General features: G+C 43.8%; 1 protein-coding gene across 1 annotated transcript; it reads left to right on the top strand.

Moving 5' to 3' along the window:
- Positions 1-2,590: 2,590 nt before the first annotated feature.
- On the top strand, positions 2,591-16,337 carry MAP1LC3B (microtubule associated protein 1 light chain 3 beta). Its single transcript, XM_036275130.1, has 4 exons — positions 2,591-2,758; positions 9,224-9,279; positions 13,412-13,518; positions 14,543-16,337. The coding sequence occupies exons 1-4, from the start codon at positions 2,719-2,721 to the stop codon at positions 14,715-14,717; spliced, it is 378 nt and encodes a 125-aa protein (XP_036131023.1). The 5' UTR covers positions 2,591-2,718; the 3' UTR covers positions 14,718-16,337.
- Positions 16,338-18,635: the final 2,298 nt, after the last annotated feature.

Genomic DNA, 18,635 nt, shown 5'->3' with positions numbered 1-18,635 from the left:
AGGTTTTGTTTTATTTTATTTATTTATTTATTTATTTTTATCCTCACCCGAAGACATTTTTCCATTTTCTGTTCAGATAGAGTGGGAGGGAGAGAGAAGAAGAGAGAGAGAAACATTGACGTGAAAGGGACACATCGAGTGGCTGCCACCCGCATGACCCAACCAGGGCTGGGAACAAACTGCAACCAAGATACATGCCCCCAGCGGGAACCAAACCCGGGTCTCTCTGGACTGCAGGCCGACGCTCTAACCACTGAGCAAAACCGGCCAGGGGTTGGTTGCTTCTTGTATGTGCCCTGACTGGAGACTGAATTTGAAACCTTGGCATGTCCAGATGATGCTCTAACCAACTGAGCTACCCAGCCAGGGCCTAAAGTAATGTATTTTAAATAAAATTTATTACTTATTCAAATATGCTAGTCTAAAATGGAGATTATGCTTGTAAGACACCTTTGCATGCCAATGGTACTGAATGATTTTCTGAGAAATATGTAGAGAGATGTGGTTTTAGATTCAAGTAGGAATTCAAGGTTAGGGGAAGGACTATAGCAGCCACTGTAAATGTGGACTTCAGTACTTGAAAATCACAAAGAGAAATCCTGTCCCATCATTAGCACAGTCCTTGGAGCTAATTCCTTGAGGCTATGACAGTGAATTTAAGGCCTTTGGTAATTTGGTAAAGCTTTATGGATGCCTGAGGGACTAGGAAAATATGAAACTCTCCTTCCCCTCCCCCCACCCCCATATGCCAGATAATCAATTTTTCCCCTCTTCTTGCACTTGGAACAGTTGTCCAGCAAGAAAACTGAGAAATCCATTTCTTACAAAGTAGTACTAAGCCAAGAAAGCACTCACCACCCAATACTTGGTACCATAAAAATCCTTTTGTACTTCAAAATGGATCATTTTCTGTTTGGCAGAAGATAAGTACATAATAAGCATTTACTGGATTTTTTTTTTTTTCAATCTTTGCATAACAAGTACAAAACAATCAAGATGGTACACTTGGGGCTTAAAGTCTTCCCTTGGAACTTCGGAAATCTGATAAGATGTCTAAGTGTTCTTTATTAACTGTATATTATCAGATTTTCAAGGTAAAGAACTGTGGCAGATGAAAAACACAAACCTGGGACAGAAACTGACACATGGACAAATGCACTGTTCTTCTGTAGACAGTGGTAGAATAAAGAGCTACAACATCATTATTCTGGTGGTGGGAATAATTACACAGAATCTCCAACATACTTGCTTCTCTATAAAGAAAAAAAAAATCCCTGCTGTATTAAAACCACTTTGGGAAATGTATCTTAGAATGCTTTTTTTTTTTAATGGTATGTGCCCCTAGCGGAAACTGAACCCAGGACTCTCTGCTCTGCAGGCCGACGCTCCACCGCTGAGCCAAACCAGCCACGTCTCTTAGAATGTTTTATATGTTTATATAGGAATGCATACTAGCACAGTCCAATTACTTTATCAAACAGGCATATAAGAAAGGCTTTTACAAACTCAAAAGGGAAAAAAGCCTGGGAATATGGTGAGCTTTCAAAGTATTAAAGAGCAAAAACAGCCAAAGAATCAAGTGTTGTTCACATAGATGTATGTTCATCACATGTTGAGACGTGCAGTAGCTGAACTGATAACTAAACATTGTGTAGTACTATAGATTCTACAGGGCACTTTCATTTGCTCCTCAAAAACATTGGAATTCTAAAATATTATTGCCCTTTTACAAAAGTCTGAAACTCAGAAAAATGGTTTATTCAGGGTTGCTCAGCTAGTTAGGGTATGAATATGAGTAAGGCTTGATATTTGAGAGACTGGAAAATGCTCCTTAAATGAAACCAGCACTCTGACGACGTTGGGCAGGCCCACTACTTCAATCACGTGCAGGTACATAGCAATCATAACCGCTCAAGGGGCCGCCAGAAGTCACCTAATGGCTGTAGCATCCTGTCAAGAGGAGTTCACCCAATATGAAGGTCTTAAGCCAAAACAATTGTCCTTAGATTCTAGTAAACAAATCCTAAAATAACCCAGTTGCAGTTCTTTTCCTAGTTCGGATGTGTGACGGAAGTTCCCAGCGGAGATTTTAAAAATTAATACACACGCACACCTGAATGTGCTTAATCTGGAAAGCCAACGAAAACACAAAAAGCTTACACCTGAGGAATAACCAGCAGCTCCTAGAACAGTGAGACCCGTGAGACAGAAGCACAAAAGTCCTCTATCTTCAGGTAACATCGTTAGAGCTACCAGCACGGAGCGCTGGAAACACGAGCGTGCTAACTCAGAGCAGCGGGCCACGCGAGACAGCACGACGTGGCGGGGACCCCGGGGGTCGCACCCGCGGGGCAAGGGGCAGCACGGGATGCCTGGCCCCCCGACTCGTGCTCCCTCCCGCCGGCCAAATGCATGTAACCTCCCTCGGCGCGGTCAACTTGGGACAGTCGGCGCGCCCGCGGGCATGCGCACACTGCACTCCACGTGCCCTCGGCCCAGCCCCGCCTCCGGCGCTACGCGTGTCCCTGCTTCCGCCACGCCCGCCATGGCGGCGGCAGAGTCCGCCCTTGGCCCCGCCTCCTGGGGCGGTGCGCTGGTCACTTGACGCGGCTGCGGGCTGAGGAGACACAAGGGAAGTCGCTGTGGCCGCTGTTTGGTCCTCCGCCACCTAAAGCTGCCGGGACTCTGCCTCGCCGCCCGCTCCCAGCCTCGCGCGACATGCCGTCGGAGAAGACCTTCAAGCAGCGCCGCACTTTCGGTGGGTGCCGCGGCGGGGCCGGGGCTGATGCGGGCGGCCGGGCCCGGGAGGACTGAGGACCGACGCGGCGGGCCGGGCTGGGGGCTGACCGGGGCCGGAGAGGGCCGAGGGGCCGACGCGGCGGGCCGGGGGCACAGGGACTGACGGAGGGTCAGGCCCGGGAAGGCTGAGGAGCCGAAGCAGCGGGCCGAGCTGGAGGGTGACGGGGGCCTGGGAGGGCCGAGGGAGGGTCAGGGCCGAGGGAGGGCCTGGGAGGGCCGGGGGAGGGCCGGGACGGCCTGGGAGGGTCGGGAGGGCCGGGGGAGGGCCTGGGAGAGCTGGGGGAGGGCCTGGGAGAGCTGGGGGAGGGCCTGGGAGGGCCGGGACGGCCTGGGAGGGTCGGGGAAGGGCCTGGGAGGGTCGGGAGGGCCGGGGGAGGGCCTGGGAGAGCTGGGGGAGGGCCTGGGAGGGCCGGGACGGCCTGGGAGGGTCGGGGAAGGGCCTGGGAGGGTCGGGAGGGTCGGGGGTGGGCCTGGGAGGGTCGGGGAAGGGCCTTGGAGGGTCGGGAGGGTCGGGGGTGGGCCTGGGAGGGTCGGGGAAGGGCCTTGGAGGGTCGGGGAAGGGCCTTGGAGGGTCGGGAGGGTCGGGGGTGGGCCTGGGAGGGTCGGGGAAGGGCCTTGGAGGGTCGGGAGGGTCGGGGGTGGGCCTGGGAGGGCCGGGACGGCCTGGGAGGGTCGGGAGGGTCGGGAGGGCCGGGGGGGTGGGGGGACCTGGGAGGGCCGGGAGGGCCGGGGTGGGCCTGGGAGGGCCGGGAGGGCCGCCTGGGTCGGGGGTGGGCCTGGGACGGCCTGGGAGGGTCGGGAGGGTCGGGAGGGTCGGGGGTGGGCCTGGGAGGGCCGGGAGGGCCGGGGTGGGCCTGGGAGGGCCGAGGGGCCGAGGCGGCGGGCCGGGCACTGACGGAGGGCCTGGTACCGTAGGGTTGAGGTGCCGAGGCGGCGGGGACCAGACGCCGGGCCGGGTTGAAGGCTCCGGGGCCCCGGCACTGAGGTATGGGTGGCCGAGGAACCGGGAGGGCTGGGGCCCGAGGGCCCGCGGACCGAGTCGGGTGACAGACGGGCCGAGGGTTTCCGGGGAGGGCCGCGGGGGCAGCGGGAGGGAGGGGGCGCGGGTGGGGCGAGGTGCGAGCGCGGGCCCGGGGCGTCGCAGCAGGTCCCGCCAGGGCTTGCTTGCGCGGCGGTGCTGAATCACTTTTGGCCCCTCGTCAGCCCTCCAGGCTTGCGGCGGGGGGTTGCTGTCCCTTTAAAAAGCGAAAACCCATGTAAGACATGTGGGGCCGGAAGGCTGCCCCAGACGCTGGGCTGTGACAAGTCCTTTGAAGCGGTGGCTCTAGGAGGCAGGGGGACCAGCTCCAGGTAAGTGGTCCTGAGGGCCTGGTGGGCACTGAAAAACGCCCGTGCCGTATGAGAAAAGGAGGGAGCACCGGGGAGCCCCGCCGTCCGCACTGTTTCTGCATCCCCACACCTGCCGGCGCGGACCGCACCTGCGGGACATCTCGATCCAGCTTGTGCACAGCCTGGGTCGGTGGCTTTTCCTCTCGAGGCAGTTGGTTGTTTAAGGAGACTTAGACGAGCCTCTGTTGTTAGACATTTTCTCTTCAGTGACCTTAGTGAACTCTCTCTCTCTCTTTTTTTTTTTTATTTGTGGTGCGGGACCCAAACCCCGGACTCTCTGGTCCGCAGGCCGACACTCAACCGCTGAGCCAGACTGGTCAGGGCTCTCTCCTTTTTGTTAAACGTTTTCTTGTACCTGCATCTTGTTTATTTGTTTGTTTGTTTAACTTACAGATGTTTCTCCTTTTACCTTAGTGAACTCTTAATATTATTTAACCTTTATGCAACTCTGAGAGCAGCATTTAAAGCAGATTTGCTGTATCTGGCTTTCGTCCTCACGGAGTCTGGCGTTTGAAAGTTAACTGGGGACATTTGTGTGGGAAAGATGCCCATTTTCTCATGACTGAAACTATACTTTCCTCTGCTTCAAGTATTTTTAGGTTATTCTGGAGACACACGTTGTCATGAATTAGAAGGATTTCACCTGGAACCTGTGGCTCTGGGAATAAACAAGCAGGAATGCCCCCCCCCCCCCCGCGCCCTTTTTTTTTCCCCATTAGAGTATCTTATATACGGGGTGGGCAAAAGTAGTTTACTGTGCCATTATTACATTCTTTTGAGTTGATAAAGCTGTATTTTAAGAATTGTAATCTGTGCGTCTTTAATACGAACTGTAAACCTACTTTTGCCCACCACATGTATTGTGTGCTTTCCCTTTACCTCACCCTTTCCTCCCCGCCCCCCTTGAAGATCTCTTTAATAGTCATTTTGCAGAAGAGTATCAGATGTCTTTTAATGACTACTGCCTTTCTTTGCTCCTGATTATCATAACAGCACTGATAATTTTCAGAGATTTGTAGCACAGTAAATGAGGGGAATCAATTCTTGGCAAGAACCTCTTTATAAAATCTAAGACCAACCCGTTAACTTGAGCAGTTCTTTCTCTTTCCTAGTGAGTGAGTTTAGGTTAATATAAAATTGAATATAACTCTGTTGATATACTGTAATTGAGAAGGTTGAAATGAATCTCCCGGCCCACCCCAACAACCCCTTTTGTAGCTGAAGAAACGGGGGCGCGCTGAGGCAGAGAGGTGAAGTCATGGTCCACCTAGTGGCAGAGTCTGGACTTGCACTTTTAATCTGAGCAATTCTTCCATCTGCTAGGTAGTCATCATTTCCAATACATGAAGTGGATCCACACTCTGAATCAAGATGCATAGTGTATCCTTGCAAAATATATAATAATGAAAAATGTAATAACCTTGAAAAGTTCTTTTTGAGCAAACGATTTCGGATTCAGTCTTCTCAAATGTTGTAAGAATTTCACTCTATTTTCTTCAGTTTATTTAATATCAACCATTTCCCGGACGCTGTTCTGCTGAGATTTGGTGGTAAATGTAGGTCTTAAGATTCTCCATTAATAATGAAAGGGTTTGGCCCTGGCCAGTGTGGCTCAGTTGGTTGGGCCTTGTCCCAAGCACTAGAAGGATGCCAGTTCAATTCCCAGTCAGGGCACATGCCTGGACTACAGGGCTTGATCCCCTATAAGGAGCATGCAAAAGGCAGCTGATGGATGTTTGCTCTCACATCAATGTTTTTCTCCCTCTCCCTTCTTTTCTCTAAAAAATCTATAAATACTTTTAAAAAAAATAATGAAAGTGTGTGTGTGTCTCAGGGGAAGTTTATGTGTTGGTCTAGAATAAATAGCTTCAATCACTCTAATAGGTAGACTGGAGAGAGATTTATGCAAAAACTTAGGTAGCACTCCATGATGGATTGGATATTACATTTATGATTTATAGACAGATTGGGAAAATATTGGTTATGCTTCCATTTCACTCAGTGAAATAAATCCTGGAAAATGTGTGAAAGAGAAGTTTCACTTTTAAGTGTTCTGGGGAATCTCAAAGCAACTTTGCAAATGATAGTTGGTAAAATAAGGTACTTCAGACTCCTGTTCTCCATTCTTATCTGTTTGTAATACATAAGGATTCTTAGGGACAGGAAGAAAAAGAATCTAGGAAAGTACATCTTGATATGCATTTGGAGCAGTATTTCCATGTCACAGCTTTTATTTGTTTATTAACCATCTTCTGTGTGCAAGCCAGAGCCCTGGGGGAATGCAGAGATGACTACAGCTGTGTCCCTGACTGCCAAGGGCAGTCTGTTGAGGAAGACAAATGATAAACAGATCATTATAGCACTAGGAAAATAATTGAGTTAAAAGAATTGCTCTTTTTATGTGCCTTTGATCTGTGTTGTTGGTGTGCTCCTGTCAAATGTACTATTGGCCCCTAAAGTTAACTGTCTAATTAAAGAGTGAGGTATCAGCATATACCATATTTACTCAATTGCTTCAGGCTCACCTGGCCAAGATAATAAAGACATTCCTATGCTACTGTTCTCAACTTAAAAGAAGTCACTTGTCTTTAATTAAAAAATCATTTTTGTCTTCCTTTTATGGCCGTATTTTGGGGATAAATGAAAATAATGAAAACTTTTGATACTATAGTTCCTGACTTTGAAGTCTCACATTTAAAGTCTATTTTGTTTTTTCTTTCTTCATTTACCAAAATAAACCTGTTTCCTTGTGTAAAAAAATCTCTTTCCCTTATGCCTAAATGTTTCCACTTACCTTTTAGATTTTTTAGGATAAGCTTTTAAATAAGAAACATATTCCAGGGTATATTAAAGAGTTATCATCTATTTGCTAGAGTAAATTAACTAAATTCTGATTTCCTCTAACCTCTGAAATAATCAACCCTGACAAAAGGGAGGTTTTTGTTGTGAATAAGGCAAATAGCTAAGTCTAGATGGTAGAGCACCTTTTCTTGGATAGGAGTCATTGGTACAGGTCTCAGAGCAATGAGAAGAAATCCACACTCCCAAAAATAGAGAAGGGTTCAAAGAGTAATGTAAAGAAAAAACTCCTCCTTTATATCTCTTATACTCTCAGTACCCTGCTAAACACTGCGTCACTTCTGATACCAGATATGTGGGTTTTCCACACATCAGGCAGTTCAACTGGGTGTCCTACAATTTAACTCAATTCTAACACTATCCAGTGATACCTTCAGATTCAACAAGTTAAGGGTTCCGTCCCACAAGACTGAATGTTAGTGGTTGAGCCACTAACACTTCAACAACCACTACTTGCAAATACAGATGGTTACCTGTGCTTCTGACTGACTGGCTGTAGATCAGAGGTTCCCACAACCCCTTCATGTTTGATTAAATTGCCAGAGTGGCTCACAGAAATCAGGAAAATCATTTACTTATTAGGTTACTGGATTATTACAAGGGATATTAAAGGATATGAATGAACAAGCCTATGAAGAGATACATAGGGTGAGGTCCAGAAGACTCCCTGTCCCTGTGTCCCTGTGCTTGGTGTGTACTGCCTGAAAGCTTTCCAAGCCCTTCCTTTTGGATGTTTATGGAAGCTTCATTCTGTAGGCATGACTGACGAAAAAATTGACCATTGGTGTGACTGAACCTTTAATCCCCCTTTATTCCCCTCCCAGGTAGTCAGAAAATAGGGCTGAAAGTTTCAGCCCTCTAATCACTGTTGGTCCCTCCAGGCATCCAGCCCCTACCCTTAAAGGCTTTCCTAAAGTCACCTCATTAACATAAACTCAGGTGTGGTTGAAAGGGCTTGTTATGAATAAGGAAAGACATCTTTTATCACTTATATAATTTAGGAAATTCCAAGGTTTTGGGAGCTCTGTGCCAGGACCAAATATATATTTCTTGTTATAAATCACAGTATCACAGATGAAAACCACTAGGTTAAGTTTACTATTAATAGTACCTAAATTTATGTTTAGTCTCACATATTGAATAAGAATATGAACTAGTAGGAATCCATGAGTTTGCGATCTTATTTGTATGTAGCAAATATGTTTTTAAAAAAATGTTTTTATTGATTTTTATAGAGAGAGAGAGGAAGGGAGAGATAGAAACATCCATGTGAGAGAGAGATATCCATCAGCTGCCTCCTGCATACCTCCTACAAGGGATTAAGCCTGCAACCCAGGCATGTGCCCTGACCGGGAATCGAACCAGGACCTCTCAATCCACTGAGCCACACTAGCCAGGCATGTTTTTATTTAGTAATTTATCTTAGGAACTGATTTAGAAATGTTGCATGGGAAAATAGAAATAGAACTTTTATGTTCATATTTTAATATGGGAGTTACTTTAATAGTTTTTATTTTTTTTATTTATTTTATTATTTTTTTTTAATCCTCATCCGAGGACATTTTTCCATTTTTTGTACAGAGTGGGAGGGAGAGGAAGAGAGAGAGAGGGAAACATCGATGTGAAAGGGACACATCGAGTGGCTGCCACCCGCACGACCAACCAGGGCCGGGGACAAACTGCAACCGAGGTACATGCCCTTAGCGGGAACCGAACCCGGGCCTCTCCGGACCGCAGGTGGACGCTCTAACCGCTGAGCCAAACCGGCCAGGGCACTTTAATAGTTTTTATGAAGAATACTAAATTTTAAAATATCCAAACAAATTGGCAATGATGTTAGAATAAATTTATATTTATATATGTTATAACATCTTTTTTCTGGAGCTACCAGTATAGCAACTTTCTCAGGAAGTTCATGACATTGATCATTTATTTGCATACCATGAGAATGAATCCTGTTATAGTAGATCAAGGTGATTTTGTTAGAATGTTTTAATTAATGCTATCTTAATTAAAGTGTTAGTGCTTGATTTTTTTCAGTTCTACAAAAGATGCGTCTACTGCTTTGCTCTGCCAGAGCTAAGGAGAGGTGAATTCAGATATGTAACTCACTACCAAAAATGCAGTTAAGCTGCATTGGGACACTTAATAATGCCTATGTCTCTTTTCATTGCAGAACAAAGAGTAGAAGATGTCCGACTTATCCGAGAGCAGCATCCAACCAAAATCCCGGTAGGTAGTTTCAGGTATCTGTGTCTGTTTCAGTGATTAGTAATGTATGAAGAAGAGCGCAGTGCTTAAGTATAACAAGAGCAATGCTGCTGTATGCAACTACCCGACAGGGTTTCTACAGGAATCCTAAATCTTACATATCTTTTTTTTTTTTTTTTTAAGAAGAGAGAGAGAGAGAAACATCAATGTGAGAGCGAAACATTGATAAGCTGCCTCCTGCATAGCCCCACCAGGGATAAAGCCCATAATCTAGGCATATGCCCTGACTGGAAATCGAACCAGCACTCTTTCAGTGCCCTGGACGACCCCCAACCAACTGAGCCACATTGGCCAGGGCAGTCTGAGATACTTAATCTAGTTGTTTTTTAATTTTTAAAATTTTTTTATCCTCACCCGAGAACATTTTTGGATTTATCTTCTGATAGAGCAGGAGGGAGAGAGGTTGGGACAGAGAGAGAGAGAAACATCAATGTGAGAGAGATACATCGACTGGCTGCCACCCACATGACCCATCCAGGGCCGGGGACAAACTGCAATCAAGGCATGAACCCCTAGTGAGGAAACAAACCCGGAACTGTCTGGTCCGCAGGGCAACATTCTCACCACTGAGCCAACCTGGCCAGGGCTTAATCTAGTTTTTAATCTAATCACATTCTATTTCCTCCTAAGTATGAGTTTGTTTTCTTAATGTTACATCCTTCACAAGTCAACTGTATTTGGGAGGACAGGGAGAGAGGGGTTAAACTGTTAGTTTTTTTTTTTTTTTTAATCCTCACCCGAGGCCATTTTTTCATTTTTTGTTCAGGTAGAGTAGGAGGGGGAGGGGGAGAGAAAGAGAGAGAGAGAGAGAGAGAGAGAGAGAGAGAGAGACATCGACTTGAAAGGGACACATCAAGTGGCTGCCACCTGCACGACCAACCAGGGCCGGGGATAAACTGCAACCGAGGTACATGCCCTTAGCAGGAACCGAACCCAGGTCTCTCTGGACCGCAGGCTGATGCTCTAACCGCTGAGCCAAACCAGCCAGGGCTAGAACTGTTAGTATTTTATCAATGGAAGGAAATACCCACTTAAAAGAAAGCAAAGACTATTGCTGAGGGAAAATGATTAGCTCTCAGGATTTAAGCGTGACTGCACATTCCAGGCTACCTGACTTTTATATTTAAACTTTTTTTTCTCATTATTGATTTTTAGAGAGAGAGGAAGGGACAGGGAGAGAGATAGAAATGGAAACATCGATGAGAGAGAACATGGATTGGCTGGCCACCTTCTGCATGCCCCCCACTGGAGACTCAGTGCGTGGGTCGCTGCTCAACCACATTGTTTTCCTTGAGCTGGTTGAAAATTTCACAATATGTCTTATTTTGGGGGTTAACATATGGCTTCGAGTTGAGCTTTCTGGGGAACTGCCTTAATTTTAAGGTTTTTCTTTATTTTTGATGAGTACCTGCTATGTCTATTTGCCAACAGATGCTACCCCTTAGAAACAAATAGCCAGGAGAGCAGTCTGCCAGGATTTATTCCACAGTCTCCTTTTGAAATGTGAATATCTGTGTACATTAAAAGTTCTCTCTTCTGCCCGGCCAGTGTGGCTCAGTGGTTGAATGTCAACCCATGTAGCAAGAGGTCACCGGTTCAATTCCCGGTCAGGGCTCATGCCCAGGTTATGGGCCAAGTCCCCAGTGAGGGGCATGCAGGAGGCAACCAGTCGATGTTCTCTCTCATGAATGTTTCTGGGGTTTTTTGTTTTGTTTTTTTGGTACGTGCCCCTAGCAGGAACTGAACCCAGGACTCTCTGGTCCGCAGGCCGACGCTCCAGCCCCTGAGCCAAACTGGCCAGGGCTTTCATGAATGTTTCTGTCTCTCTCTCCCTCTCCTTTCCTCTCTAAAATCAATGAAGAAAAAAAAAAATTTTTTTTTAAAGAAAAAGTAATCTTTTCTTTTAGTAGTGTCAGGGTTTTTTTTGTTTGTTTTTGTTTTTAAGAAATCACATTTTTACTTCCATGTGTGTGCTTGTGACATGCTGAACAAATCTGAGAAGCAGATTCACAGCCATTCACATGTTGAGAATCTGATGTGTGGATAGACAGATGATGGAAGGACAAGGCACAGGCAGCTCCCTGGCCCTCCAGTCTCCATTCTCCAGTGGTGGATTTTTCTTCTGTGCTCCTGTCCATAGCCCTACCACTAAATGAAATTTAAGAAGGCACTTTTCAGATCTAGTAAAATGCCTTATTCTATGAATTATGCATCTGTCCTCCCAAATTAGAAAAGTTAAAGGAAAAAAAAAAAAAGAACTGGTCCTGGCCAGCGTGGCTCAGTGGTGGGAGTGTCAGCCCGAACACTGAAGGGTCATGGGTTTGATTCCCAGTCAAGGGCACGTACCTGGGTTGCAGGTTCGATCCCCAGCCTGACCGGGGCCCATGCTGGAGGCAGCCAATCCATGTGTCTCTCCCCCACCTCGCTCTTCCTTCCACTCTTTCTAAAAATCAATGGAAGGCCCTGGCCAGTGTGGCTAAGTTGGTTGGGTATCCTCCTGAGCACTGAAAGGTTGCCGATTTGATTCCCAGTCAGGGCACAAGCCCAGGTTGCAGGCTGCATGCCAGGTAGGGGGTGTGCAGGAGGCAGTCAATCGATATCCCCCACCCCCTTCCTCTCTCTCTAAAAATCAATGGAAAAAATATCCTTGAGTGAGGATTTTAAAAATACAAACAAATGAAAAGTAAACCAATCATTTATGGGTGAATGCAGAAGGTACCCAAGGTCATCTTATGTAGCATTTTCCAGGCTGCTGTGTGTTCCTTTAATGAAGGATTGTAAGGTCTTGAATTTTTTTCTTCTCATTCTCTACTTCTGCTTCTTCCTGGGCCAAGAATCTTTCTATATGGTCTCTGATTTCTGCTACCATTTAAACCTAGACAGATGTCATCTACCCACTGACATTTCCTTGTGGATATCATGTTCTGAACACACAGCCATAGATAAGCTCTTCATTTTAGCAAGGAAGGTGATGACAGCTTAACTTGGCCTTAACACAGAACCTCACGTAGGTCCCATAGAGGGGAACAAAGTACAGATAAGCATTTTTCCCTCTTCTAAAGAAACATGTAAAGATTTCCTGTTCATACTTCTCAACTTCTTGTGACACGGCAGAGAGTTGCTGTACGTGGAGAAAGATGTCTGTGGTACTCAGTGAAGTGATGATAATGAGGCTCAAAGGCTATGGTCAGAGCTTTTAATATGGTTTAGAACTAGAGTGAAAAAACCTTTTTTTTCCCTCTATAGAAAGGAAGTATGGAAGGAGCTAATGGATTTATTTCGGTTCATAATGTGAAACTATCAAAATGAAAGAAATCTTCAAGTAACAAATTTCTTTCTAGAACTAGCTAATCATGGCCTCTGCTTGTCACATACTTACTTAGGATTATTTTCATGTCAAATAGAGAAACGTGTCTCCAGCATTAAAAAAATTGAGTCTATTACACATAATTAAGATCTTACATTTTTATTAAGGTTCCTGCCATATCATAGGAAATAGTATTCAATTGATATAGACAGATTCAGATCTTTACACTTTAAGCTGCTACCCAGCTTCTCTGTTTCCCTAAACTTAGGGTCTTTTTCTGACTGGGTAGTGTTTTCATGGTTCCAAATAACAAAATACGTAGAAGTGTTTTCCTCCACCTACAACCACCCTGCTCACCTCCCTGGAGGGCAGCTGTTTTGCCTGTTCATTTTATAAGGGATAGAGAGCTATGAGGAAACCAACAAATGTGCTATTTTTTTTTTTTAATAAATTAAAAAACTTTTTTTTCTTTATTGATTTTAGAGAGAGAGGAAAGGAGAGGGAGAGAGAGAATGAATCATCAATGAGAGAGAACATCGATTGGCCACCTCCTGCATGCACGCCTCTGCGGATCAGGCCCACAACCTGGGCATGTGCCTTGACTGGGAATTGAACCAGAGACCTCTTGGTGCATGAGTCGATGCTCAACCACTGAGCCATGCCGGCTGGGCACAAATGTGCTATTTTAAACTCCATTTTAGCATGTGCTAGTTACAATATAAGAAGTATTTTATTTTTCTCTGTTAGTGGTTATTTTAAAGTCAACCTTTCTGGCTTCATTTCTAGGTGATAATAGAACGATACAAGGGTGAGAAGCAGCTTCCTGTCCTGGATAAAACCAAGTTTCTTGTACCTGATCATGTCAACATGAGTGAACTCATCAAGATAATTAGGTATTTAATCACCTTTTTATTTTTATTTCTTTGGGTAACTTTTTTTTTTAATCTTAGAGGAGGGGAAGAAGGGAGAGCGAGAGAGGGAGAAACACTGATGTGAGAAACATCAATTGGTTGCCTCTTGCATTGCATTGCCCCAACTGGGAACTGAACCTGCCACCTTTTGGTGTATGAGATGCTGCTGCAACCATGCCACACCGACCAGGGCATAACTTCTCATTCTTTATCACACTTACAGATAAATCTTTAGTTGTCATTAAAATTCTGCAAGCTTAATAAAACTAGATGTTTCTCAGTTTTTTATATTTCTTACCTGTTGGATCTCATGTCCCTTCTGATCCTTTCATAACATCTAATATAGATGTAGTCTTTTAATCAGAAAAATGACAAGTTTTGTATAGCAAAATCAGTAAAAGAATGTAGACCTGGTACAATGGTACATTGAGGTCTTAGTTTGTAAATATTTTAACTGTTTTTTTTTCATGTTTTAGACACTAATGGCACTTTAGACAGCAAACTAGTTTAAAACTGGCCTCAAGAAGCTCGTAAGAGCCCTGGCCGGTGTGGCTCAGCGGTTAGAGCGTCGGCCTGTGGTCTGGAGAGACCCGGGTTCAGTTCCCGCTAAGGGCACGTAACTTAGGTTGCAGTTTGTCCCTGGCCCTGGTTGGGTCGTGTGGGTGACAACCACTCGATGTGTCCCTTTCACGTCGGTGTTTCTCTCTCTCCCCCACTCTATCTGAATAAAATATCGAAAAATATCCTCGGTGAGGATTTAAAAAAAAAAAAGGTCGTAAGAATAACTTATCAAGGACCATTACTAATATTTGTCATGAATATAATCATAGAAAATATCTTGTACTTTGCGAGAACTCTCAGTCATCATCAGTAAGGTATACAATTTTGCCAGAAGCAGCATTTATAAAATCTTTATATTTTTGAATCAATAAGGGTGGGTGATAATTTTACATATGCTCCCTACTTGTTGATGTTATCAATGTGTTTTCACATTTTCTTTCCATAGAAGGCGCTTACAGCTCAACGCTAATCAAGCCTTCTTCCTGTTAGTGAATGGGCACAGCATGGTGAGCGTGTCCACACCGATTTCGGAAGTGTATGAAAGTGAGAAGGATGAAGATGGATTCCTGTATATGGTATATGCCTCTCAGGAGACATTTGGAATGAAATTGTCAGTGTAAGACTAGAAAAATGCATCTGTTCTAGAATTTTTTAAACCCTTACCAATGGGGAAAAAAAGGGATTTTACCACCTGAGATTGATCAGTTCATCTAATCACAGGTCATCAAAAACAGTAGTCTTCCTGCCTAGGAGTTTTAAAGTTGTTTTTGTACTTTAAGCAGAAAAAACTGAGCTCCAAGTGAGCACATTCATCTTTGGAAAACTATATTATTTAACCTAGGCTGTCTTGTTTTCAAATTTAGAAATTTAAAAATAAAATACTTTGCATTCTAAGTTACCAATAAAATAGATCTTCAGTTATTTTAATGATCTTTCCCTATAGGAACTTGCATTTTGAACATTCAGAGACAGTTTTTTGTCTAGGTTCACAGAACCTGCCAACTTGTTATTGAAGGGTTTCTACCCAACTAGAGAAGTCTCTAAGAGGATCTTTAGACATAAGTTGTCAAGCATAGCCTCCAAAACACATATGCCATAATAGTTGGCAAAAAGCAGTGCTAAATGGGGGTGTATAAGAAAACTGTGAACTGCTGTTCAAGGTTCCTGATTCCTAGAAAGTAGACCCCAAGTCAGCGATTTTGCGTGTTAGGAAGTGCTTATTTGGTTTGTTCTCCAGACAGTAACAAACAAACACCACTGCTTGGTAGGAGCCTTGAATAATGTATTTTGGTTAAGTTTCTCCCAAGGCCCAGAGAAAAGTGACATTTCTTTTGTTTTGGATATTCTCTGATTACAGAGCTCAAACTAGTGCCTGCTTTGATAAATACACAAACACTTGTATCAGTTTCCTTCTTTTGGGCAGTGGTAGGAACTATAGAATTCTGAAACTAAAAACATTAAAATTCATATGCACTTCCTCTACCTTTTGGCTTAAAGCTGCAGATGATACATGTTTTATGTTGTGTGTGACTAAAGTATGTTATAAAATTTACATTTTTAAGAGTATTTCAGTTATCACTGTTAGTCAAACAACCATTGAAATTCCCCCACTCTAAGTGCATGTCAGTTGTGAAGAAAACAGTAAAAGGACATATAGTCTCTTCACAGATATTAATATCAAAAGTTAAACATTTTTCAAGTCCAACTAGAATAACCACTGCTTCCTACTACCTGCATGGGGTTCATTACTTACTATTTTCATGGGAGTATCACAGAAAGATCACAGACCACTTTAGATTACATGTAGCAGGTCCTGATTTGCCCTTGTATATTTAGATGTGTATGGAATACCTGTGTCAGTCAAATATATTTACTGTAAAGGCGGGATTAGGTAATATTACTGCATATGGACCCTCAACCCCCAATCTCCCATCATCTACTCCTACTGCTGCATGCATCTGTCTACATGGCTAACTTTTAATATGTATATTTTTACATTATGTACATTCTTAATTGGCCTGTCTTGTTTAGATTGTATACGTCATTATATCTGACATTCTTGTAACTACTGTGTGGTCAATAAGATTCCTATAAGAAATTCTTTTTAAAAAACAAAAATACCATGCCAATGGGTGACTCATATCTCACGTTAGTGGGTAGTCACTCTATATTTATAGGATCTTTAAAACAAGTACATTTTTAAATGAACTAAGGTGAATAAAGGCACAACTAAAAACTCATCACAGCTCAATTTAATGGATCGTTGTTTGAGACTTGCAATCCTGCATACTAGCCAAAGCGAAACAAGTAATATCCTTCCTAACGAGGAGCATCCAGGCTGGTTTTGATGTGCGGGGGGAGCAGTTGGGTGGAGGGACACCCACCTCTGAAAGTCTGTCCTGTCATGGGCATCTTCACCTTGGTCAAGCTTCTGCCACCTGGTCTTGTCCTTACAAAACTAAATTCTCCTGAGAATTTACATGCCACAATAAAGAGGATGGATGTAGGGCTTTGGATGTTTTATGGGAATAAACACTTGTAGACTTGTTGCTCTAAATGAACAAGGTAAAACAAACACAAAGATACAGTATGTGTGTGTTGTGTGGTCAAGAAGGCATCACATGACTTAGGGTACCTCAGGTGACTGTGAGGAGCCGCACAGGTAAAGATATAGTACAGTCAAGTAGTGGCCATTGTCACTCATTTGGAAAACTCTGGACCCAGACTAAACTCAAGCTGAAGTGTAGGCACTGTAATGTTTGTAAAATATTACAGGGAGAGGGTTGAGAAAATGCTCTGCTTCCCCGAGTTCTTTGTTCAGCAGATGTGCACATGTCCCCCATCTCCAGAGGCCTGGCCTGTATGGTTCCCTCAAGACAACCCAGAGGCCCTGGAAGTAACCAAACAGAAAGGTGCTCCATGTCAGGGACTGCCAGTGGGTGCCAGCTGTCTCCTGATGTTATTTACCTAACAGTAGCCCTGACCATGCCTGAAAGAAACCAACAGGTCTTAGGGACCTTTATGGGGAAAAGGCACCAGGATTCTCCCTCCAGTGCTTGGCACTGCTCATGACAAAAATGCAGCCCTAGGCATACTGAGACTGCCACCCTCCCAAATCCAGAGGACAGACCTTTAGATGCCAGGGCACATTCATGCCACATTCACCATCATTTAGAAATGTTCAAAAGATGTTTAGATCTATTAACACCAACCTTGATTGTTATGAAACTTAGAGCTGTATGTAACATCTTTAAACCCCAATCAAGAATTCACATTTCTGTCCATACCAAGGACATTTTTTAAAAACCTGGGAAATGCAACAGAAAACAGATTAAAGACCAAGTATCCCTTTTGTAAAACTGAGAAGAAGACAGGACTGACTTCCTAGTTTGGAGATCACAAATTGTGATTTATTTGAAAAGACGGTGTGCTTCATATTTTGAGGCAAAGACCTAACAAAACAGTTTTTTTTCCATTTTTTTATTTTCAGTACATTAAATTTACTCATAAAAACATTCTAAAAATGTACAATTTTTCCTTTTTAACAAAGTATAATAAAACATAAAAACCCCAAAAACAGAATACTTGACATTTACAATTCAAAATCAAATTAGCAGAATATTAAATATTTACAAAACTATATTTTTAAAAAATATTTATAAAGTTACATGCAATTTTGTAGAATTGACATAAAAGAATGGCTCAAAAATGGGAGACTTTTCCTTCATTCCTAAAAAGAAAATATGTTCAATAGAAGCTGTGAAGATTCTTAAGTATACGAGGTCTTCAGTTTCAGTACCAAAGCCTTTGTCTGTGTGCATGTAAAACGTATGCTTGTGAGGGGCTTCTTACAGGACCCGACCAGCGCTCCCCTCCCTCCTTTACCAGTGTAGTAACGTTGACCTTTGGCCTCAACCAGCACAGTATGTAGTTTTGTGAATGTTGATTAAAGATACTTTCAGAACCTTGGGACTTGTCAATAATTGAGCCTCTTCAGAACCCATGGCTTTAAATGTCACCTGACTCATTCTTTGGGAGTCATCTGTACTTTGGAAAGGATGGCCAGTGGGATCAGATTCCACAGGCTCATCCTCTGAGGTGGGTGGTCAAGCTGAGCAGGGACATGGTTTCCCTTATAACCTTTTAAGACTCTTCAACATATAACGCCATCAGTTATCAGTATGTAAAACTATCAAGGCATCAAATAAACCACCACGAAAGCAGGAAGAGTGACAAAATGATAGAAGTGAGGAGGATAGGGTGCAACCCAATTCCCACTTGGCAAGTGCTTACTAGAAACACGAGTGAGTGGATAAGTACAAGCCTCGGTCAGCCTGTGCTCAAACAGGAAACATGTTACAGCTGTGTGACGTTAGGCAAAGTTACTACCACTGCTACTGCGCCTCCATACATAATGTGTAGTGTAAACTAACTATGTTAACTTCTTGCGATAAAGGACCTATAGAATTCTAAATATAGTGAATTAAAATACTCAACCTACTAACTACTATATTAACAAGCTGACTCCTGTAATCATT

Source organism: Molossus molossus, unplaced genomic scaffold (assembly GCF_014108415.1).
Source record: "Molossus molossus isolate mMolMol1 unplaced genomic scaffold, mMolMol1.p scaffold_m16_p_21, whole genome shotgun sequence".
In the NCBI taxonomy this organism is placed as follows: Eukaryota; Metazoa; Chordata; class Mammalia; order Chiroptera; family Molossidae; genus Molossus; species Molossus molossus.
This window is presented reverse-complemented; position numbering and strand designations above follow the sequence as displayed.